This window comes from Abramis brama (genome assembly GCF_963993115.1).
Source record: "Abramis brama genome assembly, chromosome: 1".
NCBI classification, from domain to species: Eukaryota; Metazoa; Chordata; class Actinopteri; order Cypriniformes; family Leuciscidae; genus Abramis; species Abramis brama.
The window spans coordinates 64,919,449-64,938,745 of NC_139963.1; the positions used below are offsets into that span (position 1 = coordinate 64,919,449).

Consider the following 19,297-nt stretch of genomic DNA (forward strand, 5'->3'; position numbering starts at 1 on the left):
GTCTCATCATCCTGTTAGTCTGTCTATTTATACCATGTTCATTCATTCACTCACGGCGAAGTCTTGTATGTGTTGTACTGTTAGTCTGCATTTCCGAGCATTTTCCCTGGTTTCATGTTTCTTGGTTTTCTGGATATCTTGCCTTGTTCCCTGGATTACTCTCTTGCCTCTGGTCCCTGCCTGTTTTGTTTGTTTGTTTGTTTATTTGTTTGTTTTGACTACCTGCCTGTGTATGACCCTAGCCTGTACTTTGGATTACGCCTCTGGATTGCCCCAGCCAATAAAGCTGCATTTGGATCTCCTACTTCGTGTCTCTGAGCAGTTTCGTAACAGTAACATTTTAATATCATTTTCAGTAGCACTGAATGCTCTGTGAAAATAATATTAGTAATTAATGCAAAGTGAATTATAGCATTTCCATTTAGCATTTTTATTTGTATGTTTTATAAATTATCAAGGTTGAATTTGCAATGTCATGCTGCTGGGTCGTTTGAGTCATGCAAACATTGGTATGCTGCAGAGTTGGTCTTTAAAGAAATAGTTCCTGCTGTGGAACAAAAGAAGAATTGTTAAAACAGTCAAAAACTTTCCAAATGCAGTTTTTGTAAATATATGACAAAATACACCTTATAATTATGTACAAATTGTGCATAAATCACATGGATCAACTAAAGTTAGAGTTAATAACTTAGAGTTATTTTTACCTCATCTTATTTGATCGACAGATGAAGACGGTAGTCCGTAATTGCTTCTACTATTTAAGAGCAATAGCCAAATTGAAATCAATTCTCTCAGTCAGCGACCTGGAAAAGTTGTCCACGCTTATATTTTTCCCTGTCTAGATTATTGTAGTGCACTTTATGTTGGGACCTGTCAAACACACGTTGCCCACCTGCAGCTGGTACAAAATATGCTTCAAGGTTGTTAACGAATGCTGGGAAAACGGAGCATGTTACTCCCTTGTTATCTTTTATAGGTTGTCTACCAATACACTTTAAGATACAGTATAATATTCTGATATATCTTTTTTAAGCACCTCATGGAATGGCGCCAGCTGAGTTTATTAAGCCCTACAGTTCAGGCGTAAGACTAAGATTATCAAACAAGTGTCTTCTAACTATTCCTCTTGCACGTCTCAAATTGAAGGGTGATCGTGCTTTCTCTGTCGCTGGTCCTAGATTGTGGAATAATCTGCCATTGGATGCTAGAACAACGTCATTGACGCTTAATGTTTTTAAGGATCGCTTAAAATCTAATCTGTACTCTTTGGCATTTTAGTACATTAGTACATGGATGTTTTTATGTTTTGTCTTATTGTTTTTGTTGCTTTTTATTGTAATGTACAGCACTTTGGAATACAGTAGTAGCCTGTAAGGTGCTGTATATAACCAACCAACCAAACAAACAGACACATGCACCGCTGCACAAACTCAAATCATGACTCCTGAATGTTTGTCTGGTCTAAATGACTTCTCATTATCAGTATGATATATATTCATTCTCTCTCTCTCTCTCTCTCTCTCTCTGCTGTAGTGAGTAATGATGAAGTGGAAGACTCAGTTCAACCACAGACTTTATTAAACGCTGGACTGAAAGAATCAATTTAACAACTATGCCTCTGCCTGTTTCTGAAACCTTTAGCTTTATACTGTACTTTATACTGTAGGATAAATATGTTTGCATCTCCTTTCTAATCATTTCTTTTACACGCTGTTTAGTCACACGCTCATAAGAGATGTGCTGTTTATTATCCATAAGAAGCAATGTTGCATATGGTATAATCATGAATGGAGTTGTTTGTCTCTCTATGGATTATTTGTCTCCTTTCTTTTCTATATTGACTTTTTATTCTATTTGTTGGTTTCAGCCTATGCCCTACACTTGCTATATAATCTATGGCACGAGCACAATAAAGCTGACTATTGAATGAACTACACTTCTGTGTGTGTGCCATTCTTGGTCCCCAGATCTGGTGTTCTTCTGCATTGATCATTTCATTTCATATATAGAAGATGGATCCTAAAGGCAACATGTAAAGATAGAATAATATTGGTGCAAGAATCAAACCTTGAGGTCCCCCCTGCCCCCCAAAGAAGAAGCGATCTGGATGAACCTCCTTCCCCTGTGCTGACAGAGCAAGACATACCAGAGAGATATGATTTGAACCACTCAAGCACATTTACCTTAAGACCAACCCAGTGTTCCAGACGGTCAATCAATATATCATGATCCACTATATCGAAGGCCGCGCTGAGGTCAAGTAAAATCAGAAGAGCATTTTCACCATTATCCAGTGCCAAAAATATGTCATTCAATACTTTCACCAGCACAGTCTCTGTGATTGTTGACTTTGTTCTGATATGCAGTTTTATCTAACACTATAATCTTCACAACTCAGTGCCTTTCTGATTCCTCCTCGAGGCCTTATGTGGTTGAGAAATGCTATTTTTGTAACTTAAAAATTGGTCCATCTTATCAAGGTACTTGGGTAAAAATATGAGGGGAGTATAACAGAGTTAACTAATAAGATATAGCTTACATCATATAGGAACATGATACATTGAATAACAAGTCCATATATAGTCAGTTTCTGGCTAGATCACCACATATACTTTTGGATCCAAAAGGACCTTTATACTGCTTTAGAATAGAGAGAATAGGAGACCATTCCCCATCCTAGCCTAGAGTTCCACATAATGAAAAACAGATGTAGCCAGTACCTTCCTACAGAACAAAGAAATCATCCTCTGTTATATACTGCATGCTGAGACTATCATACAAGAATTTCTAACACTACTCAAAATAAAATCAAACATTTTTTTTATATATATATAAGCAGAAACTCTTTTTAGAACCATTCAGGTTCTTATTCCATTGTGACATTATTTTAAGGACAAAAATATGGAGCTTATAATATGACAAAATGATTTGAATTTGAATTGTGTAAATTTGAATTATTTGCAAGTGTAATCTAACAAAATTTAATTTTAGGTGGTAGATTAAATAGTTCTGAATTTGATTTTTTTTAAAACGAATATTGAACATTTGAAATTTAACAAATTGAAGTTTTTTTTCCAAGTTTTTTTTCTGCCGCAAACGTTTGCGGCAGAAAACTACTGCAGTGCAGCCAAAATGCTTTGTTCGACTTATCTGAGATCCTTTACTCTTCCCTGTGGATGACCTGTGACCTACTTTCTGTAAGATCTGAATTTTTGAGTTTGAATTTTTGAGATTGAATTTTAGAAAACTGATTTTGAAGTTCCGAATTTCTTCATCTTGAAAACTTGAATCTGTATTTTTTTAAACTGAATATTTGCAGTATAAGAATTCAGAACAAAAAAACTAGCTGTTTGAAAATACATGTCTATAAAATTCAGCCATAAAAACATTTCAATTTGTTAAATTTCAAATGTTCAATATTCGTTTAAAAAAAATCAAATTCAGAACTACTTAAACTACCACCTAAAATTCAATTTTGTTAGATTACACTTGCAAATAATTCAAATTTACACAATTCAAATTCAAATAATTTTGTCATATTATAAGCTCCATACAAAAAGGGCACTTTTCGACTTCAAATGTAATTGTTGTAATATTTGTCGTACTACTAGTTTTAATTATATGTATATATATATATATATATATATAGACACACACAACAGTAATGACAATCTAATGCGAATCATCATTAAACAAATGACAATGACAAAATAACCTCAATAGTAAAAGACCATTTTCACACAGACTGTTACGAACCACTCTGAGACACGAGGGAAGAGGATCCAAATGCAGCTTTTATAAAAGAGGGTATCCAGAATCGTAATCCAACAAGCAGAGGGTCAAGCACAGGAAGACAGTCCAAACTAGTGATGTGACATTTGAACCGAGGCGTCGGAGCTTGTGTCGAGAAAAAGTGGGCGTGCCAGATGAAGCCGCGATTCCAGGCTTGTGTTGTTAATGTGAAAATCACGTGACTAATGACAAACGAGGCCTCGGTTTGTGTGGATACGTCATCGGTTCGGTCTGAGTGTCGCTTCCGGATAAAAGGCGGTTCGAAACTCGCGCCTCCTTGTGGGTGTTGCAGGAGTAGTAGAAGCAGTTGTAGTAGTGTCAGAGAGTCAGAAAGTTAGATAACTATCATTGTCATTGTCGTTATTGTGTCATATATGTATTATATGTGTATTAATATATATATTATATATTAACTGTATATTAATGTATTAATACTGTATATTAATACATTATCAGGTTAGAATAGTTATAGTATATTGTTATTATTAATTATAGTAGCTATATTATAGTCTTGTTAGATAAGATTATTTGGATTGCTCTGGATTTTTGGATCTGGACTGGACTGCTTTTTGATTTGGATTTCCCTTTTGGATTTGTTTGCTTTTTGTGACCTCTTCCTTTTTCCTGGTAATGGAGCCAGCAAGAAAGAGGAGATCCTCCCCTATCTGGGCCTCAACATAAGCATCAGTATCCTCATTTACACCAGCTGACACTGGCATTTTTATGTTCCCCTGCATCCTCTGTTCCTTTGAAAGGATCTTTTCCAAGGCTGGATAGATTTTGTCCAAGAAGAGGAATCATCTAAACCCCAACACACTTGAAATAATTATGTTTCTCAATAAAAATCTATTGTAATCCTTCCTTCCAGACTATTCTGTTACAGTTTACTTTATTACACTCCCTCCAACATAAGCACTGCACTCAACACAGTGTCACTGTTGTTGTTCATACGGTCACTATCCAAACAATTTATGAATAATTAATTAACTGTGTGTGTGACTCTGCACAAGTAAATTCAGACAGAGAAAGATACATATTTTATATTATACACAGTAATGGACAAATGTCTGCTCAGGTCTTTTTATTAATGCAAATGAAAGGTTACAGACATCAACAGTGAGTACAAAATAAATAAATAAATATTTTTTATTTATAAAAATATTTTTATAAAATATATTTTTTTTATAAAAAAATATTATTTTTTTATAAAATGGCACTGGTTCAGAATAAACTGGTTCAGAATAAATTAATTTGTCTGCTATTTCTTTGCACAGGAGCTAGGTGTCACTAGTGAGCAATGCTGAATGAAGCTTTGAGTAATGAACCTTTAGCTGAAGCAATGGGCTGCGAGGTCTCAGTGGTTCAGGAAGCCTCATTTTGCCATCACTAGTCCAAACAAATCAACAAACAAACAAACAAAAGAAAACAGGCAGGGGTCAGAGGCACAAGAGTAATCCACGGGACAGGCAAGAAGACCAAGAGAACCAAGAAAACGCTCAGAAGTGCAGTGCAACAACATACAAAACTTCACAGTGAGTGAAGGGGTGAACCAGGCTTATATGGGGTGAACTAAACAAGAAGATGAGATACAGGTGAATGTGATAATGAGTGCTGATGAGTCCAGGCAGAGAATGATGGGAGATGTAGTCTGTGAGTGAACGTGAGAGTCTGGTGTGGAGTGCCCTCTGGTGGCTCTCAAGGGCTCTCCAGCTGGTGACCGTTACACAGACATGTTTTTGTGAGATTTGCCTTCTTTATGGCCAACAAAATAATTTTGAGTGGCATTATTTTAAAATATTCATTCAATTTGATTGTGTTTAATGTGGAATATTTTTCATGATTTGCTTGAGGATTGTTCTGTCACGGAGCCTTCTACGCCATCACTGCACCCGATCATTACACCAGATCACAGTCACCTGATTTCTGATCACCGGCACCTGCACGTCATGATTGCACTCACTACTTCAGTCACAGTCTCCCGCACCTCAGTGTCTGGACGCTACAGACTCACCTTACCTGTATACTGACCTGAAATTTCGTCCCTTCGTCCTCATTCACAGTCAGCTAAGTGTTCACCATATCAGTCATCGCATTGAAGTATTCCTACATCAATCACTCTGCACTCAAACTTGTTATTTGTTACATCTGCCTTGTCTCCTTCTATGGATGTGACATTTTCCTTGTTTTGTTATCAGACAACAAATTATTATAATGTTTTTAGTAAATGAAAAATTAAAATATTGATCAATATAAATCTGAAAGTGAGCCTGTAGAACACACAACAGCATTGGGTTTTGACTCACCTATTTAAGTTTATCAATCACAGGCCACTTTGCGATTCTGTTTTTTTTTTCATCCCCAAGGTTAAGAACTCTTGAAAAGACCTCTTTTCTCATTCCATTTAAGACATTTTATGGATTTAATTTGATAAAACTGAATTTAAGACTTTTTAAGGACCTGCGGGGACCCTGACTCAAACATGCACATCTTGAAATGTCATCGTGTCTTTAAATGCAGTCTTTCTTCTTTGCTCATTTTTCAGTTTGTCTCCAGCCCAGCTCAGACTTCAGACCAGGGGTCCATTATTCGTATGTTGCTTAAAACATCCAAGATCAAATGACACATCCAAGATGATATCATCGGGCTAATCATGATCTGGATAATTGGGTTCTTCGAACACACCTGTTGTTTATGATTAGTATCACTGGACTGAGTTATCTGAGATAACTGCGCATTCATTCGTTGGTTTTAAAGGGGATATGTATCGATAGATGGCCAATGAACCATGGCCAATGAACGCACACAGTTTTTCTCCACAGTAAGAGCTAGTTGTCGAAGATGCAGAAATTTGAATGTTTAATCAAAATGCAAGGGATTAAATTATTTTGAAGTGTTGGTGCAAACATCTAGTGTAAATGATAAATCACGCTTGACATTTGTGCTGGCAGTGGCTACTGTATACAGGCCACCAGGGCACCATAAAGACTTTATCAAAGAATTTGCTGATTTTCTGAGTTACCAAAGACTGCTCTGTCACCTACCCTTAAATACACAGACTAGAACAAAAGGGTTATACAAATATTGTTTAGAGTTGTTTTGGGTCAATTCATGTACCCCAGGGGGTAACACCTGGTTTCGGGGGAGAGGGGATAATTATCAGATATCTTGAAGAGACATCACCCAAAGAGGAGAACAGAATTCTCCCAAGGTTTCAATCTTTCTCATAATACCAATGACTGCAATGAAATTAAGACCATTTTACCAATCGCACTGAGACATTTAAAATGATTCCAAACATGAAAAGGAAAAACAATAGATTCACAAGATACATCTTATGTGATATATAGACATTCTTAGTGAACTTTTGGTGACTTGACTCAGGGGGAGAGGAAGGGAGGAGGGAGAGGGGGATGCAGAGATAAGGAATGAGAAAAGATTGGACAGGACAATGTCCTGTGCTCTGCTATCTTCTGTCCAGGGTGCGTTTTATGGCTTTATTGCAGGGTGAGTTTTGTCTTAACAGGAAAATCAGTTCTTACACAATAATGTATAATATATTTATAAAAGCATGAATAGAACATTTTCTGATTAAACTGCACTCAACTCATCTGATGTGCTAATTAATGTTGATGTGGCACACACAAAAAAATACATGGAAAAGATTGTCACCAGCAAAAGCTGACACGATCAGGACCGGCTCCACACTTGGATCATCTGTTATGTGGGTGGGTGGAGATGAACCCAATTGCAGACAGCAGTCACAGCAACACAGTTTATTGTACAAATAACAGGAAAAACAAAGCCCACGAGGGGGCAAAACAAGACAAGACAGGACTACGAATGACTAAACTAGACTATGACTCTGACAATTAACTAGACTATAAACAAACAGCAAAAACAGAACTTTCTCTAGACAATACTCTTGACAGGATACTCACAAGGTTTCACAATGAATAACAAGCAATGTTAGACAATGTACCGACACAGGACAGAGAACATGAGGGGATTAAATAGGGAGCAAACTAATCAGGAACAGGTGAAAGCAACAATCTAATAATTACAAGATGAGATAACAAGGGGGCGGGGTAAGGTGACAAGACAACGCAAGCACACAGCCAAAACAAATGGCCATGTGCTTACACATAAAACATGGGCCTGTCATGATCCTGCCTCAAGACCAAGGAAAATCAGAGACAAGAAGGCAGAATCATGACATCATCAGCAATGAGGTCCTCCATTGATGAGAAAAAGACCCAAGCTGCAGGCACCACTCCCAGTCGTCTTCTTACTGTCCACTATTGTTTTGTATCTAATAATAGAAACCCAGAAATAGCAAATGTCTTCAAGTGGCCATACTCCCAAAATAATGCAAATGCCAGTATCAAAACAAACCTGTGTTTTAACTGCCTGAACTTGTGACATGCCTCTGCTCCAAAGTCATATCCTTTTGCCAGCATTTGTGCAGCTACCTTTTTCCACACTAATACTTTCTTTAATACAGGAGATTGAAAGTCTTCAGCCATTTGCTTTGTCAGAGAAATTACAAGCAAAGTTACATTGTGCATTCATGGCTTTGAATCTATAGCATACATTTAAACAGACAAGTCACAGAAAATATATCAACGGAAATATTGTGCTAGGAATGAACTTAATGTACCCCTATGCATTTGTTGGGGGTTTGAGACTGGTGCCCACTTTGGAGCACAGGCAGGTGATGGTCCAGCAACAGACAAATGTAGTGGTGCAGGAGCTTGAGGCAAATTCAGGGGTGCAGGAGATGGAGGCAAATTCAGTGGTGCACGAGCCAGAGGCAAATGCAGTGGTGCAGGAGCCGGAGGCAAATTCAGTGGTGCAGGAACAAACTTCAGTGGTGCAGGAACAGGAGGCAAATTCAGGGGTGCAGGAGATGGAGGCAAATTGAGGGTTGCAGGAGCCAGAGGCAAATTCAGTGGTGCAGGAGCCAGAGGCAAATTCAGTGGTGCATACTGCTACTACGAGAGGGTAAAGCTCGAATAGAGCTGAGGATTGAGATATGTCTTGGAGCTGTGGTGGCCACGGAGCCGCGAACCAACGACCTTGATAAAATCCCCCGAACCCGATTGAGGGGGTGGCGTCTGTGAACAATTGGATGTCGGTGGGGGATGAAACAAGGTTGTTGTAGAAAAAGGATAGGCCGTTCCACTGTTTTAGAAATGTTAACCATAGCCTGAGTTCGTCGCGACATGCTTGAGTTATAGAAATGCGGTCTTCTAGCGAGTGGACAGAGGACGCGAGTTAAAAATGTAGATGAAATGACCTTTTTTGGTTTGGTCAGTCTTACTTTGTTTAATCAAATATGAAATGGTTTCGCCGTCTAGTACTGATAAGTCTGAGATGGTGCGGTGGATTTTTTGCGATGGTGAGTTCCGAGCATCTAAGAAAACCAAAAAAGGCTAGGATAAACATGCCATCGAGTATGCGAGCGGAACCGAGGGGCTGGTAGCCTGTGCGGAGGGCCTGAATACATTTGGTGAGAATGTCTAGCGTTATGGGTTGTCTGGTGTCGGGGCGGGTGGGCTGGGATCTTTGAATCCCTTTAATCAGGAGGGAGGTTTGTGAATTGTTTATCTCAGTGGAAGGAGCGGCGTACATCAATTTATGGAAAAACTGGATGCCGCTCAAATAACCTTTAATGGACCCGACTTGTAGGCCCTTAATGATATTAAGGTAGGAGATAAAAGAGGTGATTGAAAGAAGAGAAAAATCAGGGAAAGGCAAGTTATAAGAGACATGGAATGTTTTAAAACATCTCCAAGCAGTAACGTAGGATTGAAGGGTCCTGGGAGATACTGCTTGGAGGATAGTGTCGAGTGATGCATCAAGCAGGGGTTTTAACGGATGGGTTACGGGAATATTAGTTCTGAATAGCGGGGAACTGGAGTTGGGAATTGATCCGCCTCTGGAGCCAGCATCCTGAATTTCTGAAACAGAAAACGAGACAGAGAGTCAGCGATTTGGTTTTTTGACCCAGGGATGTGTTTAGCAATGATAATGAATTGGTCGCAAGCTGAAATCCAGGTGAGACGCCTTAAGAGTGACATCAGAGCGGGTGAATGGGAACGGCCTTTGTTAATGCAATGCACTGTTGCGTCATTGTCGCAATGCACTAAAACACTACTAGCGGCCCATTCTTTTCCCCACAGGAAACTAGAAGGAAACTATATATAGACTCGGCAGTCTTACCTCGATCTATTTACAGTTTGCAGCATCCCCCCACCACCCCTTCTCCACACTTCTAGTTCTAAACACTTACATGTGGGGGGAGTACTCTGGGTTTGGGCTGAATTCCGAGCTCGGAGCCCTCCCTCCGGACAGCACGCCAAATACGCATTAAATCTTACTCCCTCAAAATTATATGTAAGTGTGAACTCGTGAAACATGAGGGAGCAAAACACTGCGTGTTTTTTTCATGGTGCTCATGAAAGGTCAGAGGACTCCCTGAACAGAGACATACTGCCAAAAATTTAATTCAGAATTTATCAACTTGAATTGCAATTTATTCAATAAAAATTTTCCTACATTTTTATTGTCATGTGTGTTCTTGACTTAATGGACCTGACAGAATTGCTTTTTGGGTTCTCTGTTTTGAATTTCCCAATGCTTTTAAATGCCTAATAAACTATACTTTACTCAGCACATGAATGAGATAGAATGAGACGGCTGTTTGTCTACATTAGTAACCCTTATTTGTGTTTGCTGTGTTGTTGTGTTTTGATGTGTTGTCGTTTTAACCTGTACAGGCTGGATAGCTAGATTGGATAGCTGGATAATTAGTTCACCTCTTGAGTCTTCGGGTTTGAGCTCAGTGGCGGTTCTACATGGAGGCCTAGGGAGGCCCGTGCCTCAGTAGACATGTCTTAATATGCACAATGCATATGTAGACTTAATCATATCTAAGCAAACTCATCGAAGCAGAAGCGGATATCTAAATGTCAGTGTCCTTGCTAGGTCTACACAATGTTGTGATGTTAACCACGTAACTTCATCCGTCTTGGCTGTTGCATTGCGATAACAAATACATTTGAGTACAGTAATCAACAGGCTATCTGCCCATGTTAAGTAGGGAGGGATGGTTAGGCAACTAAATGTAATGCATGCCCCAACGTTTTTTTTTTTTTTCTAATAATAGTTATCATGAAACGAGGAAGGGACATTGCGTAATTTTTTTGCCCCAGTAAACAAAAAAGTGAGAGAAACAATTTAATGTATTGAGAGAGTTGAGGAGCAGGAAGAGGGAGAGCCAGAGGGAGAGCCGACTTGGTGGAGGTTGGAGAGCGTGCATCTCCATCCTCCTGTACGGCTGCGAAAGTTGGATCATCAACCAGAAAATGCAAAACTCACTCAACAGCTTCGCCACCAGTTGCTACAGAATCATGCTCGGCATCAAGAAAATGGATCGAATAAGTAACCAAGCTGTATACGAAGCAGTCGAAAAGAACCAGCTTATCCTTCAAATCCAACAAAGACAGCAACGCTTCATCTGCCACTCACTTAGAAGAGATCCAAACGACCAAATTAACAAATATGTGTTATATGCGCCCGAAGAACGACATGGCAAACGAAGCCGAGGAAAGCCACGCACATTATATCACACATACATCGGCAAACTAATCAACAACGACATGCCACCAACTGCTGACAAGATGCAAAGAGCTGCTAGTAATTGAACAGAATGGAGAAAACTTGTGACCGACTGCAAACCCGTTTTGTTCGCAGCCAATTGATGATGATGATGATGATGATGATGATGATGGACTCTACATATTGCTATGCATGTAGACATTTTAGCACACCAAATGCCCCAGACACTGTTTCTGTTCCAACACCTGGTTTTAGAAACTGGAAAAAAGCAACTATGAGAGATGCAGGGTTTTCAGTGCATGCAAAGTCTCAACGACACAAGTGTGCAATGATAGCATGGAGGGATTATCAAAGAGCTGTTAAAACTGATGCAAATCTTCTTGACAAAGAACACACTAAACAAGTACAAGAAAATAGGGCATACATTAAAACAATTTGGGAAGTGCTGTTACTTACAGCTAAACAAAACATAGCACAAAGAGGACACAATGAATCTGAAGAGTTCAATAACAAAGGAAACTTTAGGGAAGTTTAAATTCTTAAAACAGTTGCTAACCATGACCCACTTGTTAAGAGAAGATTAACTTCCATTCACAATGCAAAGTACACAAGCAAGATGATCCAGATCCAGGTTTTGGGTTGTTTGGCAGAAATGGTTTGGTCTGAAATCATAGAAGAAGTGAAGAACAGTGAGGTTTTTAGCATCATGGCAGATGAAACAAAGGATATTTCAAAAAGGGAACAGATTTCTTTCACACTCAGGTACTATTACAATGGGGCCATTAAGAAATAGTGCACTTACTGGAACGTTATGGCCTGAACTACAAAAATAACTTTGTAGGCCAAGCGTATGATGGCGCTGCCGTCATGAGCGGTAAGCATTCAGGGGTTCAGGTAAGGATCAAAGAACAGGCTAAATTGGCCTTCTACATCCATTATAGTACACATTGACTACGTTTACAAGCAGACAATAACCCTTTCAAATATAGCAATAACCCGGTCGCGCATGGCCATGTAAACACCGGCAAAACCCGAATATGCTCATATTCCGGTTTTTAAAAACCTGAATATGATCCCTGGGTTACCCCTTTTCTAACCTGAATATTTGGCCATGTAAACGCGTATCGGCATATCCCCATCAAAAGGAACATTGATTTGTGTTCTGCGCATGTTCTATTCGCAAGGAATCTTGGTCTTTTGAGTAGAGGAACTTCTTGTATGCGCCAAAAACCTGCATGCAGTATACCGGAAGTAAACAAGAAGTAGAGGTAAACATGGCGAGACGCAGCACAGCACCACACTTTTGGAGCGAGGAGGAAACCAATTTCTTTATTAGTGTGGTGAAAACCATGAATATAATGTCATGAATATAATGAATATAATGTCCGCGTGACCTTAACCCGACCATATCCCGAATATTGACAGCTTGTAAACGTAGTCATTGTCTCAATTTAATGTTAGTTGATGTAGTCAAAAGTGTCCCAGAAACAGAGGAGTTTTTTTCTTTGTTGCAGAGTCTTTATATTTTTACCTCTGCCTCATATGTGCACCCAAAATGGCTGTCTCTCCAAAGAGAAATGTATGTCAGAACAAGAGAGCTGCAACGTTTAAGCGACACACGTTGGGCATGCTGATTTCTAGCCATACATAATATTATGGACACTCTACCTGCCCTTAAACGACTACTGCAAGAGATTGCTCAAGAACGTCATGGTAAAAGAACTGTTGAGGCCCGAGGTCTTCTGGCTCAAACTGACCTAGAATTTGTTGTGCATCTTGTTATTCTGCGTAAGTTGTTTGGGGAGACAAAGCTACTGTCTGACATGTTACAGTCACAAACTGTTGATCTGTCGAGAGCTGTCGACTTAGTAATTGCTTTAGTCCAGACATTGAAAGACCACAGGCAGGAGTCTTTCTTTGATAAGTTGTGGGATGAAGCATTGCATATTTGTGAGCAGTGTGATTCTGCAACACCGTCAGAGGCGAAACGTCAGAAAATGCTGAGCTCTAGACTCAGTGGCTACTGCACATTAAGCACTGTTGGTCAGAGGGAGGTAGAACGCGACAAAGATATGTTTCGTACGTCATTTTTCTATCCTGTAATTGACAGCATGCTCAATGAGCTGAACAGACGTTTCTCCAATACCAACTGTGAGCTCATGAGAAGCATACAGTCTCTCAGCCCCCAGACTGATGCCTTTTTAAAGGAGAGCGATGTTTTTTTCATTTGGCCGTTTGTTTAATGCAGACATTGATGATTTAGGGCATGAGCACCATCAATTTAAGAGTGTTTTCAGCTCATTAAAGACCACTCTAGCTGCAGCATCTGGATCAGTCACAGAGGTTTGACAGTGATGCTGCAAGGCCCTTTAGCTGGTGGCCAACAATAGATGTTGTACAAGACAAATCTACATGACCGGGCAGTTCTAGCAAAGTGGTCTGTGAAGTTCAATTGATCATCAGTTACTACTCCAAGGTTCCTGGCTGACCTTGATGGAGTTATGGATTACGAGTCTAGCTGAATGGTGAAGTTGTGATGAATTGTTGGCCGGGACCGCGAGTAGCTCTGTCTTTGCAAGGTTTAGTTGAAGGTGGTGGTCCTTCATCCAGCCAGACATGTCTGTCAGGCAGGCTGATTGTCCGGCTGGAATGAAAGGTAGAGTTGTGTGTCGTCAGCTTTGCAGTGAAAGGAAAAAAACATGTTTCTGAATCACAGATCCTAGTGATGTCATGTAGAGGGAGAAGAGAAGCAGTCCCAGTACTGAGCCATGAGGCACTCCAGTAGCTAGATGATAGCAGTGATAGAAAAAAAAAAAACATGTTTCTGAATGACAGATCCTCATGTGATGACATGTAGATGGAGAAGAGAAGTGGTCCAAACACTGAGCCCTGAGGCACTCCAGTAGCTAGATGTTGAGTCTTAGACGCCTCACCCCTCCACGACACCCTGAACGACCTACCTGAGGGATAAGACTTGAACCATTGGAGTGCGGTTCCCGGTTTACAATAAGTTAACATAAGAATGAACAGCATTTATCAATTTTAGTTAAAGCTGCCGTCGGCAAGATATTTTTGATCATATTCACTTAAACCGACACTATGCTCTGACAGAACAACATAAATCAGCCGGTTTTAGAGAAAACCCCGCGCTTCTACCTCCACCTGGAGCCTGTTATTTGTTTTGCAAAAATCCACCGCTCCTGGTTCATCTGGTCCAATCAGCACAGGGCTGTGTGAGATCTGTCAATCACAGTTCGTGCACACACCACAGATCCCCCTCCCCCGCGCACGTTACAATATCACATGCACATGCCTGAAGTTCGCAGCTGTGTTGGATTGGACGAAGCGTGATGGCGGAGAGAAAATCTACTAACAAGCTTCCAATTCCTCGGTTAAAAACCAGAGCTAGGAGGTCCAAAACAACCAAGGAAAAGACAATGATGCTTCGATGCTGAAGAGACAGTGCGTTCACAGAAAATCTGGTGCACACACACTGACGAGCACAAACTCGATGGGAGGGTGCTGGTGGTAGTGGGGGAGGGGCATGAGAGATGTAAACATTCAAAATTTTGGCTAAGTCGACTCAATCTGCCAGACTTGCTGACTGCAGCTTTAATATTAATTTCAACATTTGCTAATACATTATTAAAATTAAAGGTTGTATTTGGTAACATTAGTTAATGCACTGTGAACTAACATGAACAAACAATGAACAGCTATATTTTTTATTAACTAACATTAACAAAGATTAACAAATATTGTAATAAATGTATTAATCATTGTTTTTGTCATTGTTATTGATACAAATTAATATTTGATTATAATTGACAGGTTTGTCTAACTGATGAATCTCTTGTTGATGAGGTTCAGAATTATGTGTTTGTATTGACATGAGTTGTTCTGTTCTTGAACAATTAAACATGTTTCTGTGTTTAAAAGCAAAAGACTAGATATAGGAGTTCAGCTGGAAACAGTTGCTTCTACTAAAATAATAAAATAAAGTTTGTGCGTTTACAGCTGCATGTGTAAATCAAGTATTGAAGAGCAGATCTGATGCTTCAGTCATTGATATTGCTATGAGGACATTTTCAGTAAGATTAAAGTTCATCTTTTATTTTGTCTTTTATTTCAGATATGCCAGAGGTTTAATATTTACATTTCATATTCGACTGTTGTTTCGGATAATCTTGTGACTTCAGCTCAGAAATATTTGACTTAATTTGTTAAATTTAATTTATCTTCTTGGCAAATTTTATACAACATAAAATATACATAAATGTAAGTTTACCATTATCAAAAAAATAAAGTACAATGTAATTGATGTATAGTTTAAAATCTTACCCTCGTGTTCTTCTCTTCATCTTCTTTTTTTGTCTTTAATTTTTCAGTTTTCAGCCAATCACTGTTAACTCTTATTTTCTCATTTGTATTCTGATGACATTGAACACGTTGTTAATACATTTTGTATACAAAGTTGTATATCATAAACATGCAATCTCTGTACTTTTTGAAATTAAAAAAGTGCTTGCTTCCTCATTATCATGCATCACATGAAGAAAAAGGAGTAAAATGATTCTCTGATCCAAAACCCACAACAGATGGCGCTAATTCGAGTCGCCAATAAAGAAGAAGAAGAAGAAGAAGAAGAAGAATCTTCTGAGGTGAGGAGAGCAGTTCACGGTATTTCTCATATTTACACAACCATCACACACACTTTATACAGTTTGATTAAGCGACATACTCATTTCTGTGTTGTTTTCATCGACCACAGCGTTTGTGCGTCTTTTCTGGCGTCTTCCTACTGAAATAAACATTTAGTGCAGCAGCAGCGAGCATGAGGAGAATATGTTGAGTTCATTCAGACCTGAGCGATTTTGTGTTCGTTTGTGTGATTGTCTCTGTGTTTGGAGTGAGAACTGTTACTGAATGTCAAGTCAAGAGTTAAAATTTGAGATCTGTGAGGAGGAGAATTGATGAGCTTATAATGAGTTTTTTAGGATCATTGTCAGTTTTGAATAATCGTTACATTATTGCAATGATTGTAATTACTAGAAAATCAAAATATATTTTAGATATTGACATTATGCTGTTGTAGTTATTTAGATGAGGTGGTTAATTAAGTTTGGTTTGTTTTTATATATTTTTGTATGTTTTATTTGTGTCAGGTTGTGAGAAGCAACAGTATTGTCTTTCACTAGAGCAGTTTTACAGGCTTTTATCATGTATCCTGACTCAAATAATGTGTTTCTAACAGCAAACATTCAGAATAAAGTGAGATGATCTGCTGATGATCCTGAATGGCTTGTTGAATGAGTGTTGATAGTCTGAGGCTCATCAATATTAACAGATCTGCTGAAAACACTCTTTATTTCATGACAATAGTTCCTGTTTTCACTTCATTTATTATGCTGATTAGGGATGCACCGAAATGAAAATTCTTGGCCGAAACCGAAAACCGAAAAAGAGGAAACCAAGGCCGAAAAATGAAACACCGAAAGAAATTATGTCAATTATTAGCCTACCATTGCATTTATGGCTATGACTGTGTAGCCTACCAACTTTAATAAAATCAAGGCATTGCAATTGCATAAATTAATATTAAAGTTTAAAAGAATAATTATACAAATATTTATTTAGCATTTATTTATATTGAAAATAAATATTAAAAGCGCGATAAGTGGCGAAAGAGAACTGAATTCTACTGACAGCAGGATGCTGTGCGCGCGCTCCGAGCGCAACACGGACAAGCATATGCTCTACTATAGTAGCATTTGTCTTCGGTTGCACGCCTAAACGGCCAAATAAACACAGAAATATATCAAAATGCCAAGTCGAGTATTCCCATAAACACAGTAGATGTAAGTACTATGTGCATTAGTGCATCACTACTCTCTCTCTTTTCGTGATGGACCCTATTCAGAACAAGTGCAACTGCTTAAAGATACAACAATATTTTCTCTGTAGGCCTTCAACATAAGTGTAGCAAAACAAAGACTGCCATAGCCCATATGTTAACTGTATGTTCCTTGCCTTTTCAAAATCGTCCTCCACAGACGGAGTGGGCGTGCTCGGAGGTGTTTTCCTTTTCTGTGCCGCTTTCCTCTCATATTCAGCGTAGCAATCGGAATGTTTGGATTTCAGGTGATAAATTAAACCCGACCATTGGGCCATTTTCGGCCGAAAAATTTTCGGTGGCCGAATATTCGGTGCATCCCTAATGCTGATGTCTTCAGATCTCCTGTAAATTGACACAAATACAGTCTGTTGACACCAATGAAATGAGCTTTAAGGTTAGCCATAAAATAAGTATACATTCGCATCAGTTACTTTACTTCAGACAGACAGACAGACATAAATGCTTAAATGTGTAGTATAAAAACAAATTCAGGAACTTATATTATTTATTTTGTCAGATCAACTTCTTCAACAGCAATTCTCCAATAAATGCTGTAAATTCCCATCAGCTACAAGTGAAGATGAGCATCAGAGCATCAGGAAGAGCTGAAATCTGCAAAGACTGAGTTTATTAAAGAGGACGGTGAGAACATGAGTGATCCAGAACCCTGCAGAATGAAACACACTGAAGATCCTGAAGAACAAAGAGGTTGGTGTTTATTATTGAAGCAGTTTTAGATTTAGATTTGTTGTAATAAGAAAAATCTTTACAGCTGTTGAATAATCTACGTGTAGCAATAAGGGACACTTTCTATGAACTGTGGAAAGACAATCCTGACAAAATGTATATTAGATAATTGTGTAGTTGATCAAACATATTTAATTGTTCTCCCCATAGAAACATGGGATTTGTTCCTATAATATGTTTAAAATAATAATTGTAAGATCAATGTACCTCATTCATGTATAGTTGCAGGGATGTATACTTAATAAAAATGCATCAACATTGTTTAGGATTTTTTTAAAATAGAAATGGCCTATTGTCCACTGTTACATCAGGTTTCACTTTAGCATGTAGGTTGTATTAATAAATGAATCCACACAGATTATAAAATCAAATCAGTCATTTTAAAACTGTCTGCGAGACGCAATTTCACAAACAGCGTGAGTGATTCAGCGGTGTTGCGTCTTCTATCTCTCGTCTCTCTAAAGGAGTTGCACAAGGTAATCGTTAAGCGCGCTGCAAGCGGCCATAATACACTTACCAATCGCGTTTCGGGAGTCGGGATAGACGGAATTGTCACTTGCATAATCGGGCCAGCATTGCATCATGAGTAACTAAAGTTTACCATTTGCACGTCTTTTTAAGTCTCACCAGTTTAAACATTCACGCGATTTTAAACTATTCGGTACTTGCGCGCTGTCTGAGAGGTAATTTTGTTCCTAAGAATTTACACAACTCAAGGAAGCTTGATTTCAATCTTTGAATTAAATTGAAAAAAAAAAAAAAAAAAGTAGCACAAATAAATACAGTAGAATAAAGATACCAATAAAGATAAATAAAGAGAAAGGTTTTTGCTTAGGTCTAAAACTAGTATTCAGAAATACTACAGAGACTGAATAAAGTAATCAAATGTAACACTGGGTAGTATTTTAGTCCTGACTAAATTAAATACATAGGCTATTAATCCATCATCGTGTCACTGCAGCTGCCGTTAGAAAAAAAATGACGTTGACAATTTCATCTGTCACACTTTATTAGTGTCTGTGTTATGTTAATAACTTGCAGATTTTAAATATTTTAATCAACATTTTTGTAAATACCAAAATGTCCCCTGATCCTGAAATCATCATGATGGCAGCCTCCATTTTTAGAAAAGTCTGGATTTAGGCTCATTTGTCTGCGGTGTTGCTGTCTTTCCTAGTAACACCACAGACTTTATAGTAACTCCACTGACAATATACAACCAGAAATTTTATATTTTTAATA

General features: G+C 38.5%; 2 protein-coding genes across 2 annotated transcripts in view; both read left to right on the forward strand.

Annotated features, from left to right (window-relative positions):
* LOC311078436 (uncharacterized protein) overlaps positions 1-1,935 on the forward strand; it is a 50,102-nt gene extending 48,167 nt beyond the window's left edge. Inside the window, exon 6 of the mRNA XM_084107228.1 lies at positions 1,534-1,935. Coding sequence (XP_083963354.1) covers positions 1,534-1,607 — 74 coding nt within the window. The 3' untranslated portion in view covers positions 1,608-1,935. The remainder of the gene's footprint in view (positions 1-1,533) is intronic.
* A 14,100-nt stretch (positions 1,936-16,035) lies between these two features.
* The window catches only part of LOC311078511 (uncharacterized protein), a 97,238-nt gene continuing 93,976 nt past the window's right edge, over positions 16,036-19,297 (forward strand). Inside the window, exons 1-2 of the mRNA XM_084107338.1 lie at positions 16,036-16,073; positions 17,826-18,016. Coding sequence (XP_083963464.1) covers positions 17,959-18,016 — 58 coding nt within the window. The 5' untranslated portion in view covers positions 16,036-16,073; positions 17,826-17,958. The remainder of the gene's footprint in view (positions 16,074-17,825; positions 18,017-19,297) is intronic.